Consider the following 21,375-nt stretch of genomic DNA (forward strand, 5'->3'; position numbering starts at 1 on the left):
GCCCAGTGCTCTGCCTGAGCTCATTAGCCTGGACAGTTAATTAGCTCCCAGGCAGTCAGCTTGAGTGTCCCTAGCCTGACCCTTTGGTTTTACAATTCATACGCACAGGATGAGCCTGGGTTTGTCTGTACCACCCATCTCCGGCAGAAAGCTCTACGGGGCAGCACACACACTCATCTTCCCCCCCAGTACCGCCGGCTTCCGAGCACCAGCACTGTGCAGAGGCTGACATTGCTTCTTAGGGCATCTTTGAAGGAATAAAGGACAAAGGCTACGAACGCAAACGTTGCAGAAGCTCAAGGTTTCTAATATTACTCTAACGTGAAGTTTGGGCTTTTTCAGTGGCACATGGCAAGGCAAGAGCGTAAGTGCCAGGGCCTGTTCCTCTGAGTTGGACTTGAAGATTTTGACTTACTTATAGATTCATAGAATCATAGAATTGTTTGGGTTGGAAGGGACCCATCCAGTTCCACCCCCTGCCATGGGCAGGGACACCTCCCACTGGATCAGGAGCTCCAAGCCCCATCCATCCTGGCCTGGAACATCTCCAGGGATGGGGCAGCCACCACTGCTCTGGGCAACCTGGGCCGGGGCCTCCCCACCCTTACAGCAAAGCATTTCTTCCTAAGATCTAACCCAATCATCTCCATATCCCTTCTGTAGATCCAGGGCTGTCACTGGCGTTTAATTACAGTATCTCTCACTCTGAATACATCCATTCAAAATAATTCTCTATGTATCAACTCTATCATGGAATAAATACCGATGCTTTACTGCAGGGCTGTGCAATCGCTGAGGCTGCCTGCTTTTAAAATATACTCAGTAACAAAGAAATTAATTAATATACTTAAACACATGCAGAACTGTGATCGCACCAAGTCGTTACACAAACTGTTATATAAATTACCAACCAATTGCTGTATACATTTCCAGAGTCATATAATCATAGAAGAGTTTCATTTGGAAGGGATCTTAAAAATCATCTAATTCCACCCTGCCATGGGCAGGGACACCTCCCACTGGATCAGGGGCTCCAAGCCCCATCCAACCTGGCCTCGAACACCTCCAGGGATGGGGCAGCCACCATTGCTCTGGGCAACCTGGGCCAGGGCCTCCCCACCCTCATTGTGAAGAAATTCCTCCTTATGTCCAGCCTAAATCTGCCCCTCTCCAGTTTACACCCATTGCCCTCGTCCCATCCCCACACGCCTTTGTGAACAGCCCCTCTCCAGCTTTCCTGTAGCCCCTTCAGGGACTGGAAGGTCACTATAAGGTCTCCTTGGAGCCTTCTCTTCTCCAGGCTGAACAACCCCAACTCTCTCAGCCTGACCTCGTATGGAAGGTGCTCCAGCCCTCCGATCATCTTTGTTGCCTCCTCTGGACCCATTCCAACAGCTCCATCTCCTTCTTACATCGAGAATTCAAATCCCACCAACCGCTTGCTGAAGGAGTAAATCACCCCGAGTTACCACGGTTATTCCCGACGGCAGGGACCACTCGGCACAAATGAAGGAGGCAGAATCTGCCCTTAAATCACACACTTGACACACATTGGTGATATTACTTCTATTCAGAGACCTCTTGGCTCCTCCAAAGTGTAACTGCAAATCAGCTCGGAGAGACCCCAAACTAAGTAAATTGGCTATTGAAACAAAATGACTGCAATATAATAAATATTGATTCTGTAAACACTTTGCCGAGGTTAAAAGCTTTTTTTGCAGAGATGGTCATTAGGAACATAACTCTGCTCTGGATCCCTTGTAAGCACATTTATTAATGGGTTATATATTACAGAGGAGTCGCGGGCAGTCAAAATCAGCACAGCTCCCCTGAACTCGACACTGCAGCCACAGGCTCTCACCAGGTGATTACGTTGGTTCTATAAGCTTCATTATATTTAATTTAAATCAAATGTATTTTGGGGCACGAACAGGTAAAGTGGATGTTTCCTTGGGTTTATGAGCTCTGGAATATACTCCTCTGGAATGGCTTAAAACGGAGCACCTCCCATATGAGGACAGGCTGAGAGAGTTGGAGTTGTTCAGCCTGGAGAAGAGAAGGCTCCAAGGAGACCTTAAAGCAGCTTCCAGTACTGAAAGGGGCTACAAGAAAGCTGGGGAGGGGCTTCTTACAAGGGCCTGGAGTGACAGGATGAAGGGGAATGGTTTTAAATTGGAGAGGGGCAGATTTAGACTAGACATAAGGAGGAACTTCTTCAGGGTGAGGGTGAGGAAGGGCCCAGGTTGCCCAGGGAAGCGGTGGCTGCCCCATCCCTGGAGGTGTTCAAGGCTAGACTGGATGAAGCCTTGAGCAACCAGATCCAGTGGAGGTTTCCCTGCCCATGGCAGGGGCGTTGGAACTAGATGATCTTTAAGATCCCTTTGAACCCAAACCATTCTATGATCTTATGAGAACTTGGTGGCTGCATAAATACAACCTCTACCTGTGTTTTCATTTTAAATTACACTAATTTTACTGTTTATAACATACAAGGTGATGAAAGACACATTCACTAGAAGGGAATTGTTCCATGACCTACCTGAAGTCAACTCGGAACAAATCCTACTGCCTGGCACCCTTCAGGCAGCCTGGGTGATCTCTGCTGGAAACCACCAGTCCACACGTTGGGTGAGGAAAAGCTCCACCATCCCACCCTTCCAGTCCCAGCCTTGTGATTAAATACAAGCTCAACTCACTCGTTTTTTTTGGCTAGCACCTTGTCTCTCATTTGACAACACAAATGCTCTTTACTGCAGTGGGGAATCATCACCAACTCAGTGATGAAACCCCAAGGAGCTCTTGCAGGATTGAGGGATGAAGAAGTCCTCAAATACGCGCTAAGAACACACAGAGGAGGCTCAGATGCTGCACCAGGCTCCAGCCAACTGCCATAAGCTGGAGCTGGGCAACCATAAAAGCCCTCCACTTTGACAAGAGTATGTAGGTCGATCATTGGGTTTCTGTCACCTCTTGTCATGTGCACAGAATGGAGATGGGACAAATCATAGCATTCAATGGCATTTGATGGCACCATCTGCAGAAGGCCTTGACCATGTCAAGTTCTACACATGGTGCTATTGCAGAACCATCTGGCATCAAACTGCTCAACTGTAATAGAATCACAGGATGGTTTGTGTTGGAAAGGACCCTTAAAGCCCATCCAGTCCAACCCCCTGCCACACAGGGATGTCTTCTCCTGGGTCAGGTTGCTCTGAGCCCCATCCAACCTTACCTTGAATAGTTCCAGGGATGAGGTAGCCACCACTGCTCTGGGCAACCTGGACCTGGGTTTCCCCACACTCAGTGTAAACAATTTCTCCCTTCTATCCAGTCTGAATCTCCCCTCTTTTGGTTTAAAACCATTTCCCCTTGTCCTGTCATAACAGACCCCACTAAAAAGTCTGTCCCCCTCTTCCAGATCTCTCCGCAGCCATGGGTTGGTTTTGTAAAGCCCAAGACTCTTGGACCTGATGTGATTCATGACAACTGTGACAATTCACACCTTTCTGAAGCCAAATCTGTGGCATATGGTAAGAATGGCTTTTATCATAGAATGATTTGGGTTGGAAGAAGCCTTAAAGATCACCCAGATCCAACCCCCTGCCATGGGCAGGGACTGCTTGCTGCAGTCATGACATAGCTTACTCCTCCAACTTCCCCTTGGATGCATCTCAAGACAAATCGAGATGCCAAATGCTGAGTGCAGGTGCTCCTGCAGAAAGAGATCTGTGCTAATTGCTACAAATGACCTTCCCCATCATCATCTTTCTGACATTGCCTCTGCTGAGTTGTAAATGAGCCCAGGAACTGAAACAGCCCCATAAAAGTGTCCCACCTTTCCCACTCAGCAGAAGAAACATCTTGTAATCGCAGGAGGTACTCAACCCAGGCTATACTCCCATTGGAAGTGGGATGTTTGTTCCCACAGGGAAAGGACCATGCTCAGGGAGGAAGATTCATCTACTCCAGTGCGTATATTGACTTACTCCAGCTGAGAAACAGGGCAGGAGCCTGGAGTGGAAAGCACCTGCTCAGAAACCTGATCTCACTACTTCATCTCCAGTGCTTTCTGAGATCTACAGGACAGGCGGGGATGGTTTTAAGCTGAAAGAGAGGAGATTCAGGTTAGCTATGAGGACGAAATGTTTTGCTGTGAAGATGGGGAGACCCTGGCCCAGGTTGCCCGGAGATGTTGTGGCTGCCCCCAACCCTGGAGGTGTTGAAGGCCAGGTTGGATGGGGCTTGGAACAACCTGATCCCGCGTGAGGTGTCCCTGCTCGTGGCAGGGGGGTGAAACTGGGAGGGCTTTAAGATCCCTTCTAATCCAAACCATCCTGTGATGCTATGACATCAGGCCAATCAGCCACATCTGGAACATCTGCCAAAGCAAATACCCAGAGCACGGAAACAGCAGCCAGAAACCCGCTGTGAGAGGCAGATGGTCAGCCTGCAGCTTGGCATGGTCTGCCCAGCAGAGACATAGGCATATCTCCTACCAGCCAGTATGGGAGATAGGATCCTTGTCTGAGCTGCCTGTAGCGTGCCCTTCACCATCCAAGAGCCTGGTGTCACGGTAGGAAATCAACAGTCTCACCATTACCCACGTCCCAGATGGATTGACCGGTCGCTCATTTGGTTCCTAATTCCAGAAGCACAGAACGCTACACACAGTCAATACAATCAAACCACCTTCCTGCCCCATGATCCAAGCTGTCATCAGTCATGAGCCAGCAGTGTGCCCAGGTGGCCAAGAAGGCCAACGGCATCTTGGCTTGTATCAGAAATGGGGTCACCAGCAGGTCCAGGGAGGGGATTCTCCCTCTGGACTCGGCACTGGTGAGACCGCACCTCGAATACTGTGTTCAGTTCTGGACCCCTCACCACAAGAAGGATGTTGAGGCTCTGGAGCGTGTCCAGAGAAGAGCAACGAAGCTGGTGAGGGGCTGGAGAACAAGTCTGACGAGGAGCGGCTGAGAGAGCTGGGGGTGTTTAGCCTGGAGAAGAGGAGGCTGAGGGGAGACCTTATTGCTCTCTACAACTGCCTGAAAGGAGGTTGTGGAGAGAAGGGAGCTGGGCTCTGCTCCCCAGTGACAGGGGACAGGACAAGAGGGAATGGCCTGAAGCTCCGCCAGGGGAGGTTCAGGTTGGATATCAGAAAAAACTTCTTCACAGAAAGAGTTAATTGGGCACTGGCAGAGGCTGCCCAGGGAGGGGTCGAGTCGCCTTCCCTGGAGGTGTTTAAGGAACGGGTGGATGAAGTACTGAGGGACATGGTTTAGGGAGTGTTAGGAATGGTTGGACTCGATGATCCAGTGGGTCCTTTCCAACCTGGTGATTCTGTGATTCTGTCATTAGCAGAGCAGAGGGGAAGGGGCAGCGCTCGGCTCCCCTCATCCTGCTGAGCAGCCAGAGGGCAACATTTCAAAGGATACAAACCAACAACTCTTGGTGAGCATTTGATTTATTTTTTTTTTGTAGCCCAACCTGAATTTTAACCGCTGTGCTCCGGGGGAGGTGAGAAATAATCTCATCGGTGAGAAATTGTGTCTGCGTACTTGCTCTGATTCACCAGGCTGTGGGCTGGTGGCAGCACAGACCTAAGGAAACATCCTTTCAAGGTCCTCATTTCCCAGGAATTCAACGTCAAGATGAAGAATTGTTGCTGCGGGATGGATACAGGATAAACTCATCCACGTCTGTGTTGCAGAACTGAGTGGGTTTTACGCAACAGCATGACTCCTCCAAGCAACAGGAGATAGGAAGAGAGGAAAAGGCCCCAAGTTGCACCAGGGTATGTTCAATTGGATATCAGGAAAAATTTCTTTACGAAAAAGTGGTGAAGCCCTGGCAGAGGCTGCCCAGGGCAATGGTGGAGTCTCCATCCCTGGAGGGGTTCAAAAAACATGTGGCTGTGGCACTTCAGGATGTGATTTAGTAGGCACGGTGGTGCTGGGCTGATGGTTGGACTGGGATGGTCCAACTTAGAGGTCTTTTCCAACCTTAATTCTATGACTCGACCCACTGGGACTGCTCCTCTTGGAGAAGACCCTCACAAAGAGGTGGCTGTGGATTAAATATGGAAGAAGAAAGGCAATTGGCTGAACTACAAAGGAGCACCAATGAAATACACGTTGGGACAATCAGGGGAGCCATTTGGACTGGTTCCTCAGACAGCAAGACTAAGACTTTACCGGCTTTGCCATGAAAGTCAAGGCTTGTTTCACACTTCTCTCTTGCACCCTGCCAAAGAGAGAGCACTGTGTTCCCAGGGAACAGTGGCATCTGTCACCGAGCCAAGGCACAACGCCGGCTCTCACTCAGCACGCAGTTAATCCGACGCTGTTTGCACATCAAGGGCTCCCACCAGTTTCCATTTCAGCCGTCCCAACTCAAGAAAGCATTGAAGTCATGCCTTTAAATCTCGGTGACTTCAATTTCAAACTGAGCGTGTATGGGAGTGCTTTCCCAGGGAGGGAAGCTGATGCTCCCATTATTTCCTTGATGGGATTTCACCCAGCCCTGGCAGCCACGATGCCCTCTGCGTTCTTGGAAGCTCTCAGGGCATCTCCACGTGCAGCAGGCGGCGCTTGGCCATGAGTTTGCATTGCAGTGTGATCGGGTCGCTGGGCTGAAGGAAAGGAGCTGTGCCAAGCCTACATTTCTCAGAAGCAGCTTTGGACAAACTGGGGCAGTTTGAAGCAGGAGAAATGACAGACGGGCAGGCTGAGCAATTATTTGTCAAAACGCTCAATAGGGAGAGCTGATCTCCAGTCACAGCCACGAGCCCATCCCTTCTTTTTTCCAGCATCCTCGGGGAAATGGTGCCACAGCTCCTTTCCTTGCTGCAATATAAACCTTTGCCAGCATCTTCCCACTCCTTCTCTGCTTTGGGATGAATCGCCGGGTGCTTTGGGTAACGCAGCCCAGCTCTTCTAGGAAGGGGAGGAAGGGAACAGCGGTTCTGACCCCGAAGCTCTACATCTGTGTCTTGAAATCAATAAACACGCCACATAAAAAAGGATCTATTTCAAAGCTTGACACAACCCCCATTTCTCCCAGCTTTACAGGCTCCAATGGAGAGACGGTGGCATAAAATCAGTACAAAAGGGATGCTTTCCTAACAACACTCTGGAGTCAAAACCACAACTCTGAGTCTGCCCTACAGATGGAAAGGTACTTGCGAAGCACAGCGTCCACCAGCATGGCCAAGCCTCAGGACAGAGACCCTGGGGAATCCATGCCCCAAGTGCTGGGCCATGAGCAGCATCTTTTATGATCTACAGCTGATGCCTGCAAGATCAAGAGGTAAAGAGCAGGGAGAAAAGCAGAGAAATTAAAAGAATTAGTGAATTAATGCCTGTTGAGTCAAGGGTCATTGGTTATCAGGGAAGACAGAGGGGTTTTGTCAGAGAAGACCCCGAGAGCTGCAGGTGGAAAGCAGCTGCAGCTCCACAGCAAAGGCTTAAACAAGCGATGCTACGGATGTGTTATGCACCCTCGAGCTGAAAGCAGAGCAATAAAGCCAGCCTTCATTCATAAGCCCCAAACAATCCTGCCGCGGGGCACCGCAACGAGAGAATGGAACCGACGGCGCAAATCCAGGACAGGGGGAAGGGAAAACCAGAACTAAATGCAAGGGTTCGACTCCCAAAATAGGGATCACTGGTTGAAAAATGTGCTACAGTTCCAGGGTTCAGGCAAATCATTTAATGGGTATTTGCCCAGGTGTTTAGGCATTCTGCCTCTCTCCAAGCTGGAAGCAGCATCCCAGTGTGGGCACCCAGGCTGGGATCGCCGCATGAGGGATTTGAAGTGGCAAACATGATCTTCCACTCCAATGGCTCAGTGCTGCAGCATCAATGGAGCTACGCAGTTTTACACCAGCTGAGGATCCGACTTCGTGCTGATAGGCAACCACGGCTCCAAACCGCAGCACTTCAGACAGCAAACACAGAATGGGTTGGGTTGGAAGGGACCTTAAAGATCACCCAGTTCCACCCCCTGCCATGGGCAGGGACACCTCCCACTGGATCAGGGGCTCCAAGCCCCATCCAACCTGGCCTGGAACCCCTCCAGGGATGGGGCAGCCACCACTGCTCTGGGCAACCTGGGCCAGGGCCTCCCTGCCCTCAGCATGAAGAATTTCTTCCTAATGTCTAATCTAAATCTTCCCCCTTCCAATTTAAAGCCATTCTTTAACATCCTATTACTCCAGGCCCTTGTAAGAAGCCCCTCCTCAGCTTTCCTGGAGCCCCTTTCAGCCATGGAAGCTGCTCTAAGGTCTCCTTGGAGCCTTCTCTTCTCCAGGCTGAACACCCCCAACTCTCTCAGCCTGTCCTTATAGCAGAGGTGCTCCAGCCCTCCGATCATCCTTGTAGCCTCCTCTGGACCCGTTCCAACAGCTCCATCCCCTTCTTATGTTGGGGATTCCAGAACTGTACGCAGGACTCCAGGTGGGAGCTCAAGAGAGCTGAGTAGAAGGGAAGAATCCCCTCCCTTGACCTACGTGTCTTAAAACACCCACTTCCCACCCTTTTCTAAATCCATCAATTAGTATAAGGCTGGTAAAGGAGAAGGGATAATTAGCACTGGTGGGAAATTCCTCAACTGTTAAGATCCCCTCCAGAGTGCTTTCTGAGAACTGCGTGACAGAGCAGAGCGTGCACCTATTAACACTCTCATATTTCTGTAACGCAGGGAATTTCACAGTTAATCAAATGCAGAAACATAACCCCAAATCAGTCCATGCTGCACCGCCCATGTCATAGTTTGGATCCCCCATCATAGCCAAGGACCTCTCCACTCTCCCCTGTTGCTACAATCAGATGCTGGCTCCGGAAAATGGCAAAATGAACTTGGTTTTATGATTTCTAGCAAGAAATTCTGCTTTTATCAGAAAAGCTGAGCCCTCCGCTGAGCTTTTCCAGCCAGCGCCAGGTCAGCCTGCCCTGAAAAGCTGCATCCAACTCTGAAAGCAAAATGTGAGTTGGTTCAGACTGAATTTTTCAGACGAAATTTTCCTTTGAATAGGAAAGCTGACCCCTTTGACACGCTGTTCTCAGCTCTGGTCTCTTGCATTATCAGCTGACAGATCTCCTTTCTGCATCCACCAGGAGTGCCATGGGCATGGCTGAGAGGTGGGCACGGTTTCTACGCACACGAGTCTCCTTGTTAGAAATCCTAATAGAATCATGGAATGGTTTGGGTCAGAAGGGACCACAAAGCCCATGCAGTTCCACCCACTGGATCTCGTTTTCTCCAAGCCCCATCCAACCCAGCCTTGAACCCCTCCAGGGATGGGGCAGCCACCACTGCTCTGGGCAACCTGGGCCAGGGCCTCCCCACCCTCACAGCAAAACATTTCTTCCTAAAATCTAATCTCAATCTCCCCTCTTTCAGCTGAAAACTGTTCCTCCTTTTCCCATCCCTGCACTCCCTGACGAAGAGCCCCTCTCCAGCTTTCCTGGAGCCCCTTTCAGTGCTGGAAGCTGCTCTAAGGTCTCCCTGGAACCTTCTCTTCTCCACACTGAACAACCCAAACTCCCAGCCTGTCCTCGGATGGGAGATTTAGCTTTCCTTTCTATGACTGCCCGGTAGGACTCTCACCCAGGAAGCCTCCAACGAGGGTCCCAGAGCACCCGTTTACCAAACCATCTCACTTGCACACTCTATACAGTTACAACTTGGATGGTCCATGAGAATGTGAGAAGCTTTGATGCAGAGAGCTCTGGTACCATGGTTTTACTCATCACAGCAACTCAGCTCAGAATCATCACAGTTGGAAAAGACCTCTAAGCTCATCCAGTCCAATCACCAGCCCAACACCATCGTGCCTACTAAGCTGTGTCCCAAAGTATCATATCTACACGCTTTTTGAACTGCTCCAGGGAAGGAGACTCCACCACTGCCCTGGGCAGCCTCTGCCAGGGCTTCACCACTCCATCAGTAAAGAAATTTTTCCCAATATCCAACCTGAACCTTCCCTGGTTCAACTTGAGGCCGTTCCCTCTTGTCCTATCTCTTATTACTTGGGAGAAGAGACCAGCACCCACGTCAAAACAACCTCCTTTCCAGGAGCTGCAAAGAGTGATAAGTTCTCCCCTCAGCTTCCTATTCTCCAGGCAAAACAGCCCCAGGTCCCTCAGCTGCTCCTTATAAGACTTGTTCTCCAGAACTTTCCCAGCCTTGTTGCCTTAATGCTACTTCTAATGCCTCCGTGTCTCCTTCCAGGATGCTGAGGTCACCAGAGATTTATCACGCCAGCTCTCTTCGGCTTATGTGCTTGCTCTAAATAGATATTTATCCAATTCATCCCAGCAGGACAATCTAAACCAACAAGGAATGAGCTGGCTTATTTATAAGCCAATTTAACAGGTAAAACTCAGACCGCAGTCACACTGAAGGCTTCATCCCAAAACCAAAATGGGGAACAAGGCTGTCAACAGAGCAGTTTTGTGAACTGGGGGATTCGTAACGATTCAACTGTCTTGAGAAGAGCACATGGAATTCAAAAGTTTTAAACGATTACCTGTGTGAACCATGCCAGTTAATCAAGGGATGCAGAAAATTCCTTCAAACTTCAGGAAAGGGAATGAAAATACCTCCAAACAGCAAGTGCTGGGTCTCCAGAAAGAACACTGCAAGGCTCCTCAATGGGATTTTGTGGTCATATGTGAACAGGTTATGGTAAGTGACACCAAAAAAAGCTTTCCCTCTCAAAACGTGACCTTTTGGGTGCTGGTTTATTTAGAAGAGTGAGAATAAACAATGCAAAGCAGCCCCATAAGCCTCTTGAGAATGTGTTCCTGACCAAGATCCACCCTGCAGCGCTGGCAGCTCTCCGAGTGCATCCTGCGAAACCTGGTAAATCAACAATAATGCCTTTTTTTTTCTCACTTTCAGGTCATTTACTTAACATCAGTCGCAGTGTTTGCTCCGTTTGCTAATTCTCTTTGTTTTCCAGGCTAGGGATGTGGTGACAGGAGCATCGCTGGGTGACACATTAATACCTGCTGAAACTCCTACAAAAGAGAGGCAAGGATTAGCCCATGGGTTGTTGCTTCACCCATCACCGCTGCGGCGCTCCTGACTTGCACCACAAGGAATATTAAAGCCAGTGGGATCCTTCATTCATAAAATGGCCAAGAGAAGAAAAAAATCAGATAGGGAGAACAGAAAAGGTTTGATATTTACAGAGCCCAAGAACCTTCTGGATGAGGACAGATCCCACCAGACACCAGCCCGCACGCTGAGAGGCTTTAAAAGCCTTTGGAGAACTCAAACACAGATGGTGCAACACAGCATCTTCCTATCAAGTCGGTGTATTTTTGGACTTCCCGCTGGAACTGATGAAGCTGCAATGATTTACACGCGCTCCAAGACAGCCCTGGGGCCATTCCCATTTGCAAATGTCTAAGAGGACATCTCTTGGCACTGACTGCCATGCAAGCTCCAAGAATGCCTCGTAGAACTTGCTGTACTCCATTACCCTTGATTAACATGATATTCAGGGTTGTTTGTTACTGTTAACTGCGGAAAGTGCAGCTCTCTCGCACAGACAGCAGTTCTGAAAATAAATTAATACAAGTCCCGTGTTCAGTTCTGGAGCTCTCAGCACAGGAAGGACATGGAGCTGCTGGAGTGAGTCCAGAGGAGACCACGGAGATGATCCGTGGGCTGGAGCAGCTCTGCTCTGAGGAAAGGCTGAGAGAGTTGGGGTTGTTCAGCCTGGAGAAGAGAAGGCTCTGAGGAGACCTTAGAGCAGCTTCCAGTACTGAAAGGGGCTCCAGGAAAGCTGCAGAGGGGCTTTTCCAAGGGCCTGGAGGGAAAGGATGAGGGGGAATGGCTTTAAATTGGAAGGGGGAACTAGACATTAGGAAGAAATTCTTCACGCTGAGGGTGGGGAGGCCCTGGCCCAGGTTGCCCAGAGCAGTGGTGGCTGCCCCATCCCTGGAGGTGTTTCAGGCCAGGTTGGATGGGGCTTGGAGCCCCTGATCCAGTGGGAGGTGTCCCTGCCCATGGCAGGGGTGGGACTGGATGGGCTTTGAGGTCCCTTCTGACTCAAACCATTCCGTGATTCCATGAAGATGTCAGGATTGCCTCTGGATCCTGGACAGACACAAGCTGGTGTAAATCCACCGACCTCAGTGACACTTCTTGGCTTTTTTCTGCCCTCAAAGCATCTCAGCCTACTTGCCACTCTCAGGTTTTGGTCACAGGAAAATGGAGCAATCAGGAAGGCTGTTTGGCGTTGCTGGAGAAGAACAGGAGAGGCTCTGCTGCTGCAGATGGCAGGTGACAGAGCAAGGGCGGTGGGATGTGGGAAGGCCAACAAACCAAGGCTTGGGAAAGTGCCCTGCTTGCAATAGGAAAAGATTAAGAATTCTCACTGCTTCTGTTTTAGCAGCAAATATTTTACTTTGCAAGTGCAAACAGATCTTTGTCATACAGTGGCTCCTTGGATACTTCCCCACGAGCCGTAGGCTACAGGAATTCCCACGGACCCAACAGTAGCACGGTCATGGTGCCCCAAGAAACCAACTCCACACAAAAGCTTCTCTGGCAGCAAAGACAGAATTGAGGTCCTGCCAACTAAGCTAATGAATAGTGCTGTCTGCTGGTCCCTGTCGTGGCTCTGATGCCTGGGCAGAAACCGAGAGGCACTGGTAGAGTTTTCCAAACTTTTTCAGTCTAAATGTGCAAACCAACCGGAACAATTCACCTCCCTTACGAGGACAGGCTGAGAGAGTTGGGGTTGTTCAGCCTGGAGAAGAGAAGGCTCTGAGAAGACCTTATAGCGACCTCCCAGTACCTGAAGGGGCTCCAAGAAAGCTGGAGAGGGGCTGTTCACAAAGGCTTGGAGTGATAGGGTGAGGGGGGGTGGGTATAAACTGGAGAGGGGCAGATTTAGACAGGACATAAGGAGGAATTTCTTCCAGATGAGAGTGGTGAGGCCCTGGAACAGGTTGCGCACAGTACTTGTGGCTGCCCCATCCCTGGAGGTGTTCAAGGCCAGGTTGGATGGGCCTTGGGCAGCCTGAGCCAGTGGGAGGTGTCCCTGCCCATGGCAAAGGGGTTGGAACTGGATGATCTTTAAGGTCCCTTTCAATCCAAACCATTCTATGATTCCTAGTGGACATAGATTTTTGATCCTTAAAAGAAGCATTCTCTCTGCACCCCTCGCTCAGTCTTCGACAGCCAAGTGAGCTGAGGTCTAGGTAGCACTTCTGCTAATTAGCATCTGACTGCTAACAATCATCGTAGCTGATCCAAGAGGGTGAATCATACCCGAGTTGGAAGGGACCCACAAGGATCTCTCAGTCCAGCTCCTGGCCAGCACAGGACAACCCCAATGTTCAGCCTGTGTGCCTGAGGGCATTGTCCATCGCATCAGTTCACAGCACTGGTCTCCACTACAATCTGCAGAGGTGCTGCAGGGGTTTGCAGTCCAAGGACAGTTTGTGCCTTCAGCCTGGGCAGTGAAATCCCAGGTACCGGTACAACTGAGAGCACTATTTAATGTCCACTGAAGTCAAGACCTGTTTCTGCTTTGCTCCAAGTGGATCTGGACAGGCTGCCTAACCCGCCCCCATCTGCCTGTGAAGGCAAAGCAGCCGGCAGGCCACCCCAGAGCCTTGGTGAAAGGCAAAAGGAATGTGAAAGAGATGTTAGTGGAGAGAAAAGGCAAAGACCCATGAGCTCCTCCAAAGGAAACCCACGATCCCAACCCACAGCTTCTTGCTTGGCTGACAAAAAAAAAGAGAGCAGAAAGTTGCATCACTTCAGGAAGAAACGTTTTCCTGTGAGAGTGGGGAGGCCCTGGCCCAGATTTCCCAGAAAAGTATGGCTACCCCACCCCTGGAGGTGTTCAAGGCCAGGTTGGATGGGGCTTGGAGCCCCTGATCCAGTGGGAGGTGTCCCTGCCCACGGCAGGCGGTGGAGCTGGATGGGCTTTGAGGTCCCTCCCAACACAAACCATTCCAGGATGCTATGATTCCATCACCGTTCGCTGTGGGACCACCGACCTCTTCAACTTACTCCTGCACATGGCAAATCCAGGTTTGTGGTTGCTACAGTCGGGATATCCACCCCAAAGACAAAAGCAGGCTCTGGCAGGCATGAGCCACCCCAGGGAAGGTCTCCACCCATGGGGTGAGAAGTCTCAGGGGCTCTGCAGAGGACAGCCAGACCTAACAGTGCTGGATAACAACCTGACATCTGGTGAGAGATGGATAGGAATAACTACTTTACATCACTGTCCCTCCACTGCTTGACCCAGAAAGCTTTCACATCTGCTTATGGACCTCTGGGAGTCTTTTCCAAGAGGCATCAGCAAGGGTAAATGTTTATAGGACAGAGCTTGATTGACAGATGTGATTTCAGAGCTGTCAGAGATAGGTGAGGACTGGACTGCGTGATCCTGGAGGTCCCTTCCAGTTCCTTATTTAATGTATGTATGCATCTATCTATCCATTTATCTATTATAAGCCCTTTTAGCTGCAGAACCTGCACTCCCCACACACTTCCCAGCAAAAGCAAGAGGGACCTGAATGCGCAAAGAATAAACGATCCAGCTCCATCTTGTGCCTCTGCTTTTCACATGCCAAGCAGCACTCCAGCTTGTCAGGATCAAATCCAGACAGCTGCAATATAGGTACAAAACTGGGACGATTCAGATTAAAAACCCATTTTCCTCTATATTTCTCTGAATATTTACCCCTCTCCCAACAGCTGTCCTGAAAGGAAGATAGAGGAGAGAGGATTTCCCACGATCTGTGTCCGGCTTAGAAATCCAAGCTCCCTGAATTACGTTTGATTGTGCCTCAGCACAGATTATTTCGAAGCAATCATCTGCAAGGACCACACAATCAGTCAAGGGGAAGCCAAAATTGGGGCAGCTCCTGAAGAGGTCTGTAAAAAGCCCTGTGATCTCCTTTCCAAAGTCAACCACGCTGCACTTAGCAGCGATCGCCCAGAGCCTGGCAATCACGTACCGATGTGCGAATGCTGCTTTCAAGAACAACAGCTCATCAAGGCACTCTCGGGTCAGAGCGGATTGCGGCGAGAATCATAGAATAGAATCACAGAATCACTAGGTTGGAAAAGACCTCTTGGATCATTGAGTCCAACCATTCCTATCTGCCACTAAACCATGTCCCTGAGCACCTTCTCTACCCATCTTTTAAACCCCTCCAGGGATGGGGACTCCACCTCCTCTCTGGGCAGTCTCTGACAGTCCCCTATGACTCTTTCGGTGAAAAATCTTTTCCTGATATCCAGTCTGAACCTCCGCTGGTGCAACCTGAGGCCATTCCCCCTTGTCCTATCACCTGTCACTTGGGAGAGGAGGCCAGCACCCACCTCTACAACCTCCTTTCACAGTCTCCTCGGGTCAGAAATTAAGAGCACAGATGTATCCCAAGGAATGCTTTGCTCTGATGCTGTAATCATAGAAGAGAAGTCAAGAGCTGATGACTTCGCCCTTTCCTGCGAGCGGTGGGTACTTGTTACATCCACTCACTGCAAGCAAAAAGGGGCACCCATTTGGCAAATTCGTCTCGCTGCCAAAGGCCTGTCTCCTCAAAAAATGACTCCTAGATATGTTTGCAGGAGCTTCACCAGCTCAAATCCGCAGGTGGTTTGGTTCCGAATGCCCAATCCCGACCAGGATAAAGCTTGGAGTGTCACTAAGCTCACCCCTCGATTCAGTTACACAGCAGCTCAGGGAGCACTTCTGAAAGCACTCCTCCAATTACACTGTACTGCCACAATGGACTCAATGGGCTCTTTGCCCTCCCCGAACAAGCAAACGTCAGGAAACAGCAGTCAAACTCTGCAGTCACCCCAAAAAGCCATTTTGACCACCTGCAGAAACACAGGCTCGCTTGAGGCAGGTGTGACTTCACCTCCCGATTTCCAAAACGGAGAGAAATTGCATACAAATCATAATTTCAAATCATAGTATCATGGAATGGTTTGCATTGGAAGAGACCTCAAAGCCCACCCAGTTCCAACCCCTTGCCATGGGCAGGGACACCTCCCACTGGATCAGGGGCTCCAAGCCCCATCCAACCTGGCCTGGAACCCCTCCAGGGATGGGGCAGCCACCATTGCTCTGGGCAACCTGGGCCAGGGCCTCCCCACCCTCAGCGTGAAGAATTTCTTCCTATATCTAATGTAAATGTTCCCCCTTCCAATTTAAAGCCGTTCCCCCTCGTCCTATCACTCCAGGTCCTTGTAAAAGTCTCTTCCCAGCTTTCCTGGAGCCCCTTTCAGTGCTGGAAGCTGTTCTACGGTCTCCTCAGAGCCTTCTCTTCTCCAGGTTGAACAATCCCAACTCTCTCAGCCTGTCCTTATAGCAGAGGTGCTCCAGTCCTTGGATCATCTTCATGACCTCCTCTGGACCCATTCCAACAGTTCCATCTCCTTCTTATGTTGAGGATTCCAGAACTGTGAGAGTGCTGGGAAGCCGGGAAGGAGGTGTTCCTGCTCCCAGTAAAAAGGGATCAGGGGAAGCCCTTTCCAGCACCAATAGGCATTGCCGTGCCCCTTCCTCTCATGCTGCACTGGAATGAGGTGACCCCTCTTCTCCCAGCCCTCTCAAGGGGTGACATGAGAAGCGATGGCCTGTCCCTGCATGCACCCACTGACCCAACACAGGGTGCAGAGCTGCAGCCCAGCAGTCTGCATCCTCCACGGGGCCACGTACCACCACGCAGTGGGTGAAAGCAAGAGAAGAGACCTCCCGGGAAAGCAATCTGGCTAAGATCCTTTTGACGGGAAGGGTCAGGAACCTCTCCATCTCCCCAACCCCTCATCACAGGTTCCTCCACCTGCTCCTGCCAGCACTGATTTGTTGGAGCAGGGGGCAATTATTTCAATGTTCATCCCTGGATTGACGCCCATCCCCTTGCGCCCTGTCTGCCCGCGTCCCAGTCATTTCTGCCCCAGTTCCCTCGGAGAGGAGGTCACTGGTGCGAGGATGGAGGGAGGCAGTGGGGCGGATGGAGTGGAGCTGATGACAGCCACGTCCCTGCCGCAAGCGCTGGCATCCTCTCCTCTGGCGAGGACGCGTGTGGGAGTGAGAGCGCTGAAGAGGAGCTGATCAGTATTCAGCAAAAGGCTCCGCTACCGCGCTGCCCACTGCCATCCCTCCTCCTCTCCATGACTCGGTGTGCGGGTGGAGACCGCAGCCCTCCCTCAGCAGCACCCCACGGCGCTTTGGTGCTGCATCCCCGTGTTTGTCTCCCCCCCGAGAGGATTTCACACCTCCCTCCTCATGGAAAGCATCGCTGCTCATCACTTTTCCAGCTCCGTAGTGTAGGTGCTCCTGATCCACCCCCAGGCCCAGCTGGCTCCTTCGGCAGAGCCATAGCTCCTCAGGGCCAGCCATCACGATTTGGGGACCCACTGGGAGCAGCATCTGCCTGCTGCCAGCATCCTCGTGTTGGGGGGGAAGTCTTCTCCCAAGCAAAGGACCAAAACACAGCACCGCCTCACCATCGCTCCCTGTCAAGCAAGGGAAAGAAACTCAGCATCATCTGCCTGCCGCCGCCAAATCTATGGTGGAGGCAACTCTCCTCTCAAGCAAGAGAGCAAAACACAGTATCATCTCCCTAATGTGAGCCTCCCCATGCTGGGGGCAACTCTCATCTCAAGCAAAGGAGCAAAATGCATCATCATCTATCTCCTCAATGCCAGCATCCTCACGCTTGGGGACCACTCTCTTTTCAAGCAAGGGACCAAACCGTAACAACTTTTGCCTGCTGCCAGCATCCCTGTGCCAGGGGGGCAACTCTCCTCTCAAACAAGGGTGCTAAACACAGCATCGTCTCCCCAGATGAACAGCCTTGTGCTGGGGAACAACTCTCTCAAGCAAGGGAGCAAAATAAACCATCACGTCCCCCGGTCTTCCACTGCTGAGGGGTAACTCTCCTCTCGAGCAATGAAGCAAAACACAGCATCATCTGCCTGCTGCTGCCATCCCCATGGTGGAGGCAACTCTCCTCTCAAGCAAGGGACCAAAACACAGCATCATCTCCCCAATGCCAGCATCCCCATGCCCAGGGACCAAAACACAGCACCATCATCCTAGTGCCAGCATCCCCATGCCCAGGGACCACTCTCCTCTCAAGAAAGGGACCAAAACACGGCACCATCTCCCCAATGCCAGCATCCCCATGCCCAGGGACCAAAACACAGCACCATCTCCCCAATGCCAGCATCCCCATGCCCAGGGACCAAAACACGGCACTGTCACCCCAGTGCCAGCATCCCCATGCCCAGGGACCACTCTCCTCTCAAGAAAGGAACCAAAACACAGCACCATCATCCCAGTGCCAGCATCCCTATGCCCAGGGACCACTCTCCTCTCAAGAAAGGAACCAAAACACGGCACCACCACCCCGGTGCCAGCATCCCCATGCCCAGAGACCACTCTCCTCTCAAGAAAGGAACCAAAACACGGCACCGTCACCCCAGTGCCAGCATCCCCATGCCCAGGGACCAAAACACAGCACCATCTCCCCAATACCAGCATCCCCATGCCCAGGGACCACTCTCCTCTCAAGAAAGGAACCAAAACACGGCACCATCATCCCAGTGCCAGCATCCCCATGCCCAGGGACCACCTTCCTCTCAAGAAAGGAACCAAAACACAGCACCACCTCCCCAGTGCCAGCATCCCCATGCCCAGAGACCACTCTCCTCTCAAGAAAGGGACCAAAACACGGCACCGTCGCCCCAGTGCCAGCATCCCCATGCCCAGGGACCAAAACACGGCACCATCATCCCAGTGCCAGCATCCCCATGCCCAGGGACCACTCTCCTTTCCAGAAAGGAACCAAAACACAGCACCATCTCCCCATTGCCAGCATCCCCATGCCCAGGGACCACCTTCCTCTCAAGAAAGGAACCAAAACACAGCACCACCTCCCCAGTGCCAGCATCCCCATGCCCAGAGACCACTCTCCTCTCAAGAAAGGGACCAAAACACGGCACCGTCGCCCCAGTGCCAGCATCCCCATGCCCAGGGACCAAAACACGGCACCATCATCCCAGTGCCAGCATCCCCATGCCCAGGGACCATGCTGCCCCGGCATGGGAGAGGGTGGGTGGCGATGATGGGAGCCAGCCTCAGGAAGGTCGTCCACGCAGGACGAGGTGTGTTGACCAGGTCACCCTCCAACTGCGGGGCTGCCGCCAGAGGCCACCCCAGGTTCCAGGGCTCACCTTGTGGAGCTTCCACATGGCACCCAGCGCCTTGACCTCGTGGCTGGCATGCTTCCCCTCCTCGAGGCACTGGTAGCAGACGGGGCTCTTGCACTGCACGCAGTACATGCTGTGGTTCTCCAGCTCGTGGTCGGTGCAGGTGGAGATCTTGCGGGGGCTGAGGCGGCGGCTGACGCGCCCCTGGGCCGGGGGGACGAGGCGATGCTTGGCCAGGGGACCCCGCGGCGGGTGGCACCGCAGGCGGCAGGGCTCGCAGTAGAAGACGTCGCACTGCTCGCACATGACAGCCGCCTCCTTGGGCGCCTTCTCGCAGAGCTGGCAGCGCAGAGCGGCCGCCCTGCCTTGCTGGTAGCGGTCGATGACGCCTTCCAGCAAACGGTTGCGGGGGAAACCTCGCAAGCCGCGCTCGTCCAGCACCAGGCTGCGGTGGCACTGCGGGCACGTCAGGCAGGCGTTGCGGGGCGGCGGCGGCGGAGCCAGGGTGGCGGGGGGGGGGGGCGGCGCGGCGGGGGGGAACACCCGCACCCCGTTCGGGGACTTCTGGCACGGGGTGGTGGGAGCGCTGGCGAACCCCCCGTAGGAGCCGTAGCCGCTGTCCGCCTCGCTGTACAGGCTCATTTTATCCAGGTCCAGGTAATCGTAATCGGAGACGGCGGAGCCCGAAGCGCGGCGGCTCTGCGGGGATTCCGCCTCGGGCGTTTGCACGAGGATGTTGCGGGCGCACGCCTGGCACAGGTTGTGCGAGCAGGGGAGGATGATGGGCTCCCGGTAAAAGGAGCCGCACACGGGGCATTTTAGCTCCTCTTCCATCTCTTCCATGAAGGACGGAGGGAGGCAGCGCAGCGCAGACGAGGCGAGAGACGAAGAGAGCGCTCCCGCGCCGCTCCGCGCCGCCGCGCCGACTGCCGCGCGCCCCGCCGCGCGCCCCGCCCGCCGCGCCGAGCCCCGCCCCCCGAGCCCCGCCATTGGCTGAGAGGCGGTGCCGGGGCGGGATGCGGCGCTGTGATTGGTTGCTACGACTTTCCGTCCGAGAGCCCCTCCCTTGAGCCAAACCCCGCCCGCCGCGCTGGGCCATTGGCTGAGCGTAAGAGCGGGGGCGGAACTATGCGCTGTGATTGGCTGCACCGCCTGTCCGTCCGTTAGTCCCGCCCTCTGCTCTAAGCTACGCCCCCAACAGCGCTATTGGCTGAGAGACCGCGCGGGGGCGGGAGAGGGAGTTGTGATTGGCTGTGCCTCTGAGTGTCCACCCACCCGCCTCGTGACTGGCTGAGCGCTCTGCCCATCCAAGCGGCCTGCCCCCTCGCTAAGCCCCACCCCCGCGCTAAGCCCCGCCCCAGTGCTACGCCACGCCCCCGCCGGAGACTGAACTACAGCGAGGGGGCGGGACACTGCGCAGCGATTGGCTGAGCCCTGTGCCCATCCACCCGCAGGCCCCGCCCCCGGCACTGATCCCCGCCTGAAGCGGGAGGCTGTTGGGTTTGAGCTCAAATAGAGCCGAGTTTCATTCAAAGCAGCGCGGTCAGCGGGGCGAGGGGGGGATTGTGGCCCTCTGCTCCGCTCTGGTGAGACCCCACCTGGAGCCCTGTGTCCAGGTCTGGAATCCTCAACATAAGGAGGAGATGGAGCTGTTGGAACGGGTCCAGAGAAGGCCACGGAGATGATCCGAGGGCTGAAACACCTCTGCTCTGAGGCCAGGCTGAGAGAGTTGGGGTTGTTCAGCCTGGAGAAGAGAAGGCTCTGAGGAGACCTTAGAGCAGCTTCCAGGGTTGAAAGGGGCTCCAGGAAAGCTGGGGAAGGGCTTTTTCCAAGTGCCTGGAGTGATGGGATGAGGGGAAATGGGTATAAACTGGAGAGGGGCAGATTTAGACTAAACATAAGGAAGAATTTCTCCACGCTGAGGGTGGGGAGGCCCTGGCCCAGGTTGCCCAGAGCAGTGGTGGCTGCCCCATCCCTGGAGGGGTTCCAGGCCAGGTTGGATGGGACTTGGAGCCCCTGATCCAGTGGGAGGTGTCCCTGCCCATGGCAGGAGGTGGAACTGGATGGGCTTTGGGATCCCGTCCAACCCAAACCATTCCATGATTCAAAGGGGGAGACACCCAAGCGCTGCGATGCACAAGGCAGGCACTCCACCTTCTCAGCCTGATA

General features: G+C 52.9%; 1 protein-coding gene across 7 annotated transcripts in view; it reads right to left on the bottom strand.

Moving 5' to 3' along the window:
* TRIM9 (tripartite motif containing 9) overlaps positions 1–20,120 on the bottom strand; it is a 68,618-nt gene extending 48,498 nt beyond the window's left edge. For all 7 annotated transcript variants that reach the window (XM_054069038.1, XM_054069032.1, XM_054069036.1 and 4 more), the window contains exon 1: positions 19,231–20,120. In XM_054069038.1, coding sequence (XP_053925013.1) covers positions 19,231–20,049 — 819 coding nt within the window. In that variant the 5' untranslated portion in view covers positions 20,050–20,120. The remainder of the gene's footprint in view (positions 1–19,230) is intronic.
* Positions 20,121–21,375: the final 1,255 nt, after the last annotated feature.

The sequence above is a fragment of the Cuculus canorus genome, chromosome 5 (assembly GCF_017976375.1).
Source record: "Cuculus canorus isolate bCucCan1 chromosome 5, bCucCan1.pri, whole genome shotgun sequence".
In the NCBI taxonomy this organism is placed as follows: domain Eukaryota; kingdom Metazoa; phylum Chordata; class Aves; order Cuculiformes; family Cuculidae; genus Cuculus; species Cuculus canorus.